This window comes from Haliaeetus albicilla, chromosome 11, assembly GCF_947461875.1.
Source record: "Haliaeetus albicilla chromosome 11, bHalAlb1.1, whole genome shotgun sequence".
Lineage (NCBI taxonomy): Eukaryota > Metazoa > Chordata > Aves > Accipitriformes > Accipitridae > Haliaeetus > Haliaeetus albicilla.
In genome coordinates, this window is record NC_091493.1 from 23,546,045 (window position 1) to 23,558,313 (window position 12,269).

A 12,269-nucleotide genomic window follows, 5' to 3' on the forward strand; every position below is an offset into this window, starting at 1 on the left:
AGTTGGAACGTATGTGATTTTATAGAAAATAAAATAAGAAACTGGAGTTCATATAGCAATATTCTTATCTTCCCTTAATATTTCCACAGACTGTAACATAAATTGTTCCATTTTAGGAGCAATGGATTAATCTATAATGAAATTGTGAGCTTCTAACTTCTTTTTAAAGATTTGATCAGATTGCTATTACACATTTCCCACAAATAATTACCCATCTATTACAACCTACAGCTAATCTTTCTTCTTTATCTGGGACACTTTAGACATAATCCTCAAGACAAATACGTACCAATCGTTCCAGTAGAGACTTCAGGAGACATATGAAATAGAACAGAACACTTAATGTCACAAATGCCTAAGTTACTTATTTCAATAGGCTTTGAATACCAACACTACACAGATGCAAATATATTATTTTAGAAATCAAGAAGTTCCAGATAAAATATCCAATAATTAAAAAGTTTCAAATCCAATTGGATTAACAATGTATTGTATTCAATACAAACCAGGTAATTCTTTGATGTGTCACATTCTTCTGCAAATACATAACCAAAGCATATATTTTCTAATAATTTTATATTATTAATTTTTGTTAACTCTATGAGCTCACACAGCCTATACATAGAAAATCATCATGTATATCTCTCATGCAAATCAACAGCCTGTACTATATATACTTTGCATATGCACGTCGCCCAGGATCACTGAAGAAAATGAAAGATGATTTTAAAAAAAGTATGGTTTTAATTCAAAAGCCCAACTAAACTAACTCACAGTGTTTCTCTCTGTTGGGAAGCAACTAACTGTGTTGAAGCAACTGACTTCTACTACTCTTTGTTACCTTACTCCAGTCCTCTACCTGGTCGATAAATAGACTAAGCAGCAGAAAATCTGTTCATGCCTTAGGGAAAAGCGACACTCCAGCACGCCCCAGAAACTCAACATTTCAAGAGGAGGTAGCATGCATTGCTACCTCATTACCGTTTCCTAAATTTATAAAACAAACAGAACATACATACAGTATAAACCAATATCATCTATGTTACTTTTATGTTGAAATTAACTAAAACCAGAACTCAGAAGAAAATGTTGCCTCACTGAAATCAAGGGGTTAGAGATCTTCAAAGTCACTCTACACATAAGAAGTGTGCAAACTGTGAAAGTCCCAATGAGAGCTGCTACCAACAGAAACACCTAATGCCTGTAGTAGAAAGGAGAGTGTATTAAAATTGAAGTATGCAATACTTGAAAGTTTAAACACTTCTTTTTGAAGTTGAAATGGCTCAAAAGTATTCCCCTAGGTACACATACTACAGTATATGCATTATTAATTTTGTATTACTCTGATTCATGGGAGAATTGCAAGTTGCACTCACTGCAGTTTTGCAAGCAAATTACTTTCTCTAAAACACAGTGAAAATCCCACTCAGTATTAGAGCTGAACACCTTTCTCATGCTATATTAAAAAAAAAAAGGCCCAGCCCTCTCTGCAGGTCCCTAGTGCAGAACTGTTCAAAGACATCTTTTAAGTCCTCTCTGTCAAATCCCAAGTTTTTCCATCAAGGTTGATGCACTCTAAAACCTGCTTCTTTCCTTCTTAATACCTCCATCAGTGATTAAGTTCCCTACTAGTTTGGTATTACTGGCAAAGGTTGAGGTACAGGAAAGGCTTCAGCCAGTCTCCAGGAGAGATCGTTAACTCCTTCCTGTATGGGACACAGTTTGTCAGTCATACAAATTATTTCTTAGTAGACATGGACAAGATGAGGAAGAGATGCGTTGTTGAGCATACTTTAAGCTGAACATCAAACTGAACATGATGTCATTGTTATACCAAGGTCTGTGGTGACAGGGATTAGGTTTGGGCATTTCAACCATCACCAGGTAATAGCCAGGAAGACTGGCAACAGCTAGAATTTTTTAACTAGCCATAGCAAGCCCTTCAGTAAGATAAAATCTAATGTGATTACTTGATGCTGACGCAAAGCTAGGTTGATGTTTTTGAAGGAGTTAGTACCTAATACTTTACTACAACCCATAGAAATAGTTTCCTATTTGCGAATCCATTCCTGGCATTATCTTAGAAGCATTATTTAAGAAATATCAATCCTCCTAGATTTTTTATGAGGTCATTTTAGTAGTATAATCTATAAAATGCAACATGACAAAACTTGCTTAACTGCAGTTGCTGCAATTTCAGCCCTGTATGTGCAAACACTCTAGCACTTACAGGTCAAAAACAGGTTTATATTTAATGGAATTATGCTAAGGCTCCTCAGGTAGACATCTGTATTGAGGAAACTGCAAAGTCTCAGATCAATGGTACAGCAACACACACAGAAAGCTAGAGTACAGTGTATGCTGTTGGCTTCCCCAAAAATCTGCAAGAAAGTAAGTATCCATGTGACTGGTATGTGTGAAGGATGTAAAATTATGCATTTCCTATGCATATGGCAGGTCCATAATCTGGGTCAACAGACACTAAATAAAATCAGCTTGAGAAATAAGTTGATGAAGAAATGACATGAATAATAATTGGCTTTCCTGAATTTAACTGATGTTACAGCGAATAAACCATTCATATGATGAGAAGGCTAAATTTAAATGAGACATAATGATACAAACTGCACCTATCAAGTACACTATTCTGGATCTCTCGGCAGATGATCCCTCTATTTTAAAAGCTTTAATGTATTTTCAAACATGTTTCCTAAACATGGGAACAATTTCAAGCTCTTTGGTAATGCTTGTGAAATTAGAGAGCTATTTCAGAAGTATTATTCACATAGGTTACTAGTTAGGTTAAAGCTTCACTTGGCAGTTGCCCATTTGGAAAACACTGCAAGAACTGAGTCAGAAGCTGATGCATGAACACTTAAAAAGATCAAGATAACCTGATTTGCAGACACATATTTCATGACAAACTTAATCAGCATTGAACCTAAAGATTCTTCACACAACAGAAAAATGCAGTGCAGATATGATTACCCACAAACAGTTTCAGGCTTTATAAGAAGTAGAGAAGTACTATGTTGAAACTTGCAGTAACGGAAGCAAATCCTCGCTGCCTTCTAAAACACTTTTTGTCACTAATGGCAAATCTGCCTGAAATATCAGGCTAGCCTACAGAAAAAACAGAATTGCAGTTTTGCCACTGAATATATAAATGCCAGCTTAATCAGTCTGCAGCACATACTCTTCTTATGCTGTTTGACTCTATGTAATGGACTAGCGATAAAAAAATATTGCTCCTTTATAGCAATATACATGGTGATAAGACCTGCTCACATAGATCGTTGCTTTGACTCTTGCCTTTCAACTTAAACACTCAGAATATCATCAAATCCTGCACCAATTAACAAAACCTGCAACCAACACTACCAGCTAGCCACCAGCTTTTCAGGATACACTGTTCCCAGTGAGCAGGCCATTCTCCTTACTCTATAGCAACCCAGTTGCAAAACAGGAGTTAGCTATTATAATAAAGATAAACTGATATACAAATATACATCAAAGTACACTCTGTGACCTGATCCAAAAAAGACCACAGCTAACACAAGGAATTTCTAGTTCCTTTCATTGGGCTACTTTCTAACTTCAGTTTGAAAGGGAACTAGGAAGGAAACACATTAACTTGAAAACTAAGCAGGGCTTGAAGATAGACCATTAACAAAGATACAGAGTACTGATTTTCAAACTACAAAAATAGCTTACAATATTGTATAACATCATCGTACTATTTGAAATTGAAAGACATGATCAAACCATTTCAATTCTGATTCAAAGCATTGGTTTGATGATCTCAGAGTCCTCTTACATTTGCTCTATATTTAAAACAAGACTGAGCTATAGACAAAAATGTGAACTGCTGGCTCATAATCCAAACCCAAAATAATGAAAATGGAGAAAAATGCCTTTAAACAATCATACCTGGCAAGTAAGACCACAGGGCAAAAATGAGGGCAACCACATTTTGTCATTGGATAACCACATCACAAATCCCAACAGCCCATAGGCAAGCACTCAGAAAACATGTTTCCCAGCCTGCAAGTGTGTTAATGCTGTACTATCTTCCCACACCTAGAGAAGTCATTCATACTGCCTATGCTACTGCTTACTAACTATTCTGCTAAAGATACAGAATCACATAACTAAATCACGCCTGCTAGTAATAATAGTGCATACTTTCAGTAAAACAAGTTACATTGAGGCTTCAGAGCATCCTGTCATACTCCAAAGGATATTTTAGGTGCTTTGTTCACTTGGCTTTGGACAGTCCCCTCAATGGATACAGGAATATCTCCCAAATACAAATTACAGCCCCCAGTCTGGGCAAAGCACCTGCAGTTGCACAGCATACCACAACTCAGTAAAAGCAGCAGATTTTGACTCTCGCTCCATATTTCTACCTCTGAATTGTCTTAGAAACCTTGATCAGAAGAGGACAAAACAGTCTTGCTTGGACCACTATTGCTACCTTTGCTTCCTCAATTTATTCCTCTAATGATGCCTTACTGAAGCATGCCTTTTACCTTGAGCTTTTCTGCAACAAGGACAGAAGTTCAGAATGAACAGTTATCAATTACTTCTAACACTTCACCCATAATCACTTATGAGGCTCACAACAAATCTACATCCTACCTCTAAACTCTGTTCAACCTAGATGAGAAAAAAGCAGCACCATGCAGAAGTGATTTTGGTTTACAGCTGGGTGCCTCAGTGCTGCCTTTACCAGTGCAATGTAGTCCTAGGTCAGCGGAAGGTCACCGCAGCATATTGCAGCATCAGACAGAAACGCATTAACCTAACAGCTCTTGTCAGTGTGACTACTGTAGCCAGAGACAACATGCCAGTGAGATGTCTTCATAGGAGTCCCTCTAATAACTCTGCAAAGAAGCTTCATGGCCAGCACAACTTACAACAACCTAGAAGATGCTCTAACATCTACCAAGCAATAGCTTGGTGATGACAGATTTCAGGAGCAGAGGAACAGAGAAGTTGCTTAAAAGCATTTTTACACTGACTTTCGAGCAGCACTTTCCGAGCTGCGACTGTGGGTCAAAGCCACAGCGTACATCCCACTTACAGATACATCAGTAGACATAGCACCTCCTTATCAACTTCACCTTAGCTACAAAATTTCTGTCATCGATTCCTCCATAATTTTTAAATTTTATTTTACTTTTGTACTAGTTGTTCAATCAACTGATTGTGGGCATGGAGGTACTCCTCTGACAGGCTATACACAGGGATCACAGAACACTGCAAACTCAGTGATGTGAAGCTCATGAGGTGAAGTGTTCCAAAAAAGTCTACCATATGCTTACGCAATACACTGCCAAGCTACAGTTTAAGAGCTAATTAACTTACTTTCAAAAAAGGGCTTTGAATTATTACACACTACTACAAGCTCAAAGAAAGTCGTAGGTATAGTATATCAGGCCACTGCCAGAACAACATCTTCTACTATATTGAGCTCCACTTCGACCTATTTCAACCAACATAAAACTAACCAACCAGCAGATAAGGTCAATTATTTTCTTCCGAATAGAATTTATCTTATTAATTACCCTGGCATGTCCAACAGAGTATTCAAGAAGTGTGGAGACACTCTTAAAAATTGACTCTTGAAATTCTGTTAATATGTATTTATATGGAGTTCAGTGAGGGCCTGAAAGTTTTTTATTAATAACTTTTTAATATATTTATCTTTTTTTTTTTTGGAGAGGGATATGGGAATTGCCTTTCTTTTTGTCTTTTTCCTTTTCCTCTATAAAGATTAGAAATGCACTGACAACTCTCCCTGGTTTTGCAAAGCCCAACAGTATGCATATGACATGAATTGTAAGACATTAACATGTTATATAGAAAGGTGAGAGTGATGAGCCTTTAACAGGTGTTGTCATTAATCTCATTTAGCCATTAAAGTTAGAAAAATGTTGATAAAAGTTTCACAGTCTGCTGAAAAAAAAATTAACCCTGGCCTGCTATATACACAGTCTGCCTATTTAATGAAAGGCATGTTACACAGTTGATTTAAGTCTCATTTATAATGACTCAGTGTGTGTCACTAAATTTAAAGATGCAAGTTAAATACCAGCAATTTTAAATCAATAAATTCATTCACTTAAAATTTAAAAAGAAAATTAATTTAGTCAAATACGATACAAATAATTTAATCAAATACAATGTCTTCATTTTATATTTCTTGAGATGCAGAGCAATCTTTAGGAGCTAACTTACTCTCCTAAATAGTAAATAATCCCAGTTGTACTAGCTGTACATTGATTCCTCCTATAAAGGACCTGCGTTTCACATTGCTATACATGGGTGGATCTCAGCACTAGAAAATCACCTGCAGGATCAGTCTGTATGTTGTTCCTCATCTGTAAATTACACACAAAAACATTATATATCAATATATGTTATTATTTTTTTATATCATAAGCACAATTGCTGCCACTCTTCTAGCAGGGTAGGAAACAGCACCCTAGCAGAGACAGCTATACCAAACTAGCAAAGAAAACACTGAAGAAAAACAAGAGCAGAAATGTGTTTCCATGGAATCTACATATGGCCCACAAAAAAATTACACTTCGTTTGTGAAGCATGGATGCATTAGGAAGATATTAAGCTCTTGATATGAACAATTAAGGATAAGTCAGATCTTGTATATCCTGTGATCTTCAGCATTTAGTATTACCTCATGCTACTTATCCAAACCGCTCACCTCAAGTCCGTTCTTTTGTTCTGCTATTTAAGTAGGTATGTTGGTACTTTATTTCATGTCACGATGCTGTAAATATTCTCGTAGCATTAAAGACCATAGATTACAAAAATATTCCATTTCACATAATGAAATGAATGTAATTTCAGTCATTACATGAGACAACCAGCATCAATAGCTTCCATTACTTGAAATCAATGGATCGCTCTATGTTATATAGCCTTACGCAACTGCACACAGAATTACTCAATTCTTTGATTTATATTATTTAGCAAGTAAAACCTAGATCTTGTGCAGAAAATAATGCTCCATTTTATGTTCACACTTTTGTTCATTGAAATAGATCCTGAAATTAGATGTGGGATTTTAGACTTTTCAGTTTCACACAGCAATTCACTAATTTTAACAGGCATAGCTGAACAGATAGCTACAGTTTTGATTTTAAACATTGCCGTTCTTATAAAGTAGCAGCATATTTCTGTGATGTTGGCTGAACTTCTTTCAAAATACTCAGCCAGGTGTAACCATTCTTTAGCCTCATTTTTTTTATTTGTAAATGAACACTAGAGGTTAAATCAGACCAACATGCATTTTTCTAAAAATTCTGAAAGTCAGCAATGCAAAACTCCCCTTCTGAAAAGTCAGCAAGACAACAAGATAGATAAGATAGATGAGATACAAATAGAAAAAGAAAGGACAGAAACATGCGAAGAAATTATGAAAATAAATGTCCATATTTATAAAAACTTGTTTAAACATTTTAAATCTTTAATATGGGTAAGAGATTCATATTGTGCCTTCCCCCTTTTACATCCCTCCACCATCCACACCTGTGGTTCCCAAACATGCTTTCTCCCACTGTGCAGCCTAATTCTCTGTATGTCCTTTATGTAGGTTCCTCTGATATAAGCTCTATACTGGAGATGATAGTGAAACTGCAATTATATTTAATATTTTGTTGCTAAGTTTTTTATTTTGGTGTGTTTTTTGCAGACATAAGCTCCAACCTGCGTGGACTTGTTAGCTGAAACATGGCTAAACTGCCGCCAGGGACACCTCAAGTCTGAAAGCATCTCGGCTACTTTCTCTCAACCTGAGCTCACAAACTCTCACAGGTGAAACTTCTTGTGATACTCAGCTTCAACACCTCCACACTGTATTCCCAATACTGGCTGTGCTTAAGGAACAGTAAGGGGAGCTCAGAGCACAGTTTGCTCCGAGCTGGCCCCCAAGACCAGGCTGACTCCACTAGCAGGCCCTGGGTGATGTCTGGGTCACTCCACCACACTCTCTATTTGGGCTCTTTGAGGACTGATTAGCCCCAGCCTCACACAAATGCCCAGGCTGCCACCTCCCACACAGCCCTCCGTGCTGGAGGACCCACTGCAGACATATGAAGCCAACCACAAAACCATTTGGCTGTGAAATGCGAAATGACACCTTTCATGTGCAACGTACATTTTTCTCCCGTCAGTTCTCGGCAGGTTCCCCATCTGCGTACCCCGTATTTGCCCCTTCCCAGCCCTGCCCGTGCTCTCCAGCAGACACCATCCCCTCCAGGGAAAGCCAGCAGCATCGTGTTCACCACCCTGCAGAACGCTGCCACGCAACCCGCCTATTCCAGTTCCCTGCTCACAGGCTCTCTCTATCTTCCCAAAGAGATAACATGCAAATTCACAGTTCTCTCTCTCTCTCTCCCCAGTTTGACTAGTGTCCATGCTTTTTCACTTCTTTCAGGCATCTCTAATCAGGGAAGTATCAGCACAGCTCCAGGATGAAGATCCCCTTTCCCCCTGCGCCTCCTCCATACCCCGACTGACTCCCTCCAGGCCCTGCCCTTCTCTCCCCAGCTCAAACTGAAGGGCACTGACACGTTCCTTTCTGACAGGAAAGATTAAGCAAAACCTCTTCTTCAGCATGCAGGCTACGCCATTTGGCAGTATGTGGAATCCGAGGGAAAAGAAAAAAAAACAACACCGAAGCCATGGCATTTCAGAAATGCTCTGAACACTGTCATATTTCCAGAAGGAACCTGACCGGGGCAGGGGATTTCAGACTGCGTTAGGAAAGGTTGCACATGGAGGAGCCCCGCAGTTACTGATGCGAACACCCACCCACAACAGGGATTCGGTCCCCTTCTCAGCGCAGGCCCGGGGGTACAGGCACACCCCAGGGAGATGCCCCGTGCCCAAGCGCGGGACAGGAGCCCTCCCTGCCCGGGCGACCGGGTCACGGCGGGCACCCCCAGCCCGGCCGCCCCCGGCGGGCCCAGCCCCGGCGCCCCGTCCCGAGGCCCCGCCGCGCCCACCCCCGCCGGAAGCCGGGCAGCGGCCCGCTTCCCCGGCAGACAATGACAGAGGGAGGCCAGCCGGGGGCCGGGGCATGGCCGCAGCCTCCGCTCGGCCCCCCCCTTCCCTGGCAGCGCCGCCGGCCCGGGGGCGAGAGCCGCCCGCGGCCGCGCCGGCCCCGCTCCCTGCCCGCACCGCACCGCGCCGGCCCCGCTCCCTGTCCGCACCGCGCCGCGCCGCGCCAGCCCCTTCTCCCTCCGCCACCCCCGGGCGGGCCGGGGCGGGAGGCGGCGGTCGGGTCTCCGCGGGTCGCCCCTGGGGGCTGCGCTTCCCCGCCGGGCCCAGAGCGGCCGCTCCCGCCGGAGGCGCTGCGGGCGGCCCCGCGGTGTCTCTGGGGAGGAGCTGTCAGAAAGCGCGGCCGGGCCGGGCCGGGCCGCGGCTCTCCAGGCGGGCGGGCGGGCTGACAGGGCGAGGCGCGGGACCCTCGCCCGCCGCCGGCGCCCCGGCCCCCGCCGCCCCTCACCTCAGGGTGGGTCCCACGCAGGCCGTGTCGGTGCTCTCGATCTCCTGCAGGATCCGATCATGCTCTGGGAGACTCTCCGCCATCTTGGATGGGAGGGACCCGGCGGCCGCGCCGCTGCGGGAGGCGCCGGGGAGGGACGGAGGGCGGAGGCGGCTGCGGAGCCGGGCGGGGGGCAGCGGGGGCCGCCGGGGAGGACTGCCCGGCGCGGAGGGGGGCAGGCGGCCCGGGCGGGGGGGAGGAGGGCGAGGAGGAGCAGGTCGCACCGGTCCGCGCCCGCCCGGTTTGTCCCGTCCCGCCGGGGCCGCCCTGGGAGCCCGGCAGAGCCCCTCCGTCCCCTGGGCATCTCCGGGCGCTAGTGTCCGGTAGAGACCGCGGGCAGCTGCCGCTGCCTAGCACCACCCGCTCTGCCCCGTGACAGAAGAGGGACACCCAAAGTCCGACCCCTCTCCCGGCTACGCTACGGACGGACCAGCTGCCCTTCCCGCGCCCCGTTGCACCGCGCTGCAGAGACGGCTTGAAGGCTTATAGGGTCAAAACCGGCCTTTTCCTCTGAGCTAGTTCTGGTTTGTTTCTTGGGGTGTTCGGTTTTGGGGTTTTTTTTAATTTATTTGTTTTGCTTTGCTTTTAACTGCTCCCGCTCACGTACAAGCGGGCCGTGCTCGTCCCAGCAGGGAGGCGGCGACGGAGCGGGCTGCCGGCGGCACCGAGGCCGACGCGGGGGCTCCGCAGGGGGTTCTGCACTCACGTTAGGTCACCGACTTGTTTCCTTTCTCTCCTTAGGTGATAGAAATTTGGGGGTCGGGGTGAAAATAGAACAACCAGAAAGTGCGCCTGTTTGTGCGTTGGCTTGCTGTGGTTCATTAGAAACTGGGGTATCGTTTCCTAGTGCCCTCGAGCATGTGTACAGAAAAGCTTCGTTTTTCAGTGGAGGAGGAATAGCCCATTTTCTGTTTAAATTATACACTTTGTGGTTTGTGGCCAAAGATGAGCTAGTCCTTGGGTTTTGCATGCTCAGGAGACAGGATACACCTGCTTTCTGGGCAGAGTTACCTGCGCACAAGTGCGAAGCCAACATAAAGTAATAGGTCTGAAGTGTAAAACTTCAGGGTGATGTGTGGCTGCTGTTCCAGTCAGGAACTGACAGCAGTTTACAACTGTGAATGCATCAAAAGTCTAGACACCAGCCAGCTACAATTATGTTTGGCACCCTTCCGGTTATTGTAATCAAACCCATCATCTGTCCTGCCCCGCTGCAACTACACCTAGATGCTAGTTAATAAATGGCACCAAAGACCGTGTACATCTTGTCTATGCTTGTGGTTTTATCATATTGAATCGGTGTTGATTCAGATGAATTAAATTGATGACACCTACTAAATCAACAAGGACTATTCCAAATGTAGACAAGTGCCTACAAAGTGCATGCTGCAGAAAGAAAGCAGGAAAAATCCTACAGGCTACTGCTGCAGTAGTATGTCCTTCAAGAAATGACTCAAATGCAGTAACAATCTTCCCACATACTGCTTTTTTTTTTCCATCACCAAATTACTGAAGTAATAGATCAACACATACATTTTTCAGGGTAAATTAAAATTTCTTTCTTCAGCCTGACAGTCACTGCAACTTGACACCTGCAGTGCCAGGCAGGCTATTTTTAAAACTCCTCTACGGATACCGGCAATATACTTAGACACATAACATCATAATCTTTTATGTATTACTTTTTTATAGGGATGAATATGCAGAGGAAATTTTTTTCAGTTGCACTCTTACCATTAAACAGTTTCCATAAGCTGCAAATGAAAAAAATATTAAAATCTTCAGATATTTAGGAATATCAACAGTAAAACATTAATTAGTTGTCTTTAATGATTTTTTTTAAAGTTGCATTTATTAAAAATGTAAGAATAAGAAATTATTAGTCCTTTAAAAATGTAGCTGTTAACATCAAACTAAAACCACCGCTACACAAAAGAGCAAATGACCCCTTGTTTTCATGCTTAAGAGTAATTTCTTTCTCAGAAGAATCTGCAGCTAGCTTTCAGTGACAGATAGCTTTGTCCTGGTGAAAAGAGCGAGCTGGGTAGGTGACCTTGGTTTGCAGTTTTTCATTTAGGGCCAATCACTTTGAAATTAAATTTAATTTTCCTGTAGATTTCAGGGTCAGGAAAACAAAATTTCTAATATATTGGGCTGACTTAAAGAACAGCTATAGAATGGAACAAATCCATCATGAACAATATAATATTATCTAAAAGATGCATACCTTAGGGTGGTTCCAAGAGGCAGGTGAAAGGACTGGATCTCAGCAAGGGCATTTTCATATATCTGATCTTTGTTTTCTTCTAGATATAATTCTGACAGATTTGACTTGCTTTTCCTTGCCATAGATGAGCATAAAACTAGTCTAACTTTAGGAGAGGACTTTTATTCTGATTATCGTTGACTAAGTGACTCTGTAGTCAGCAAAACTAGACATGAAAAAACAGATCCTGCGCTAACCTCGTGACTCCTGAGGACTTTGTGTCCAAGAATGGTGCACAGCTGCTGTTTTCCTGTCTCTGCTGGTAACATTTGCTTCGTATGCAGTACCCAGGCCTGCACAGTCTTTTTTCTGTGTGCTTCCAATTCATTTATCTTAACAGGAAATTTACTGGCAAAAATCATATTTTTACATCATTGTAATAGTTCACCAGTAATAAATATTAAGCCTGAAATGTAGTCTGTTTGA

At 42.6% G+C, this 12,269-nt stretch overlaps 1 protein-coding gene across 5 annotated transcripts in view; it reads right to left on the reverse strand.

Annotated features, from left to right (window-relative positions):
* Nucleotides 1–12,034, reverse strand: part of EXOC6 (exocyst complex component 6) — a 98,038-nt gene extending 86,004 nt beyond the window's left edge. For 2 of the 5 annotated variants that reach the window (XM_069796660.1, XM_069796658.1), the window contains exon 1: nt 11,805–12,034. In XM_069796660.1, the coding sequence (XP_069652761.1) occupies nt 11,805–11,926 (122 nt within the window). In that variant the 5' untranslated portion in view covers nt 11,927–12,034. Of the gene's footprint in view, nt 1–9,538; nt 9,726–11,804 lie in introns of those variants that run through there. The other 3 variants (XM_069796659.1, XM_069796661.1, XM_069796662.1) reach the window with 2 other exon arrangements.
* Between the last annotated feature and the right edge of the window lie 235 nt (nt 12,035–12,269).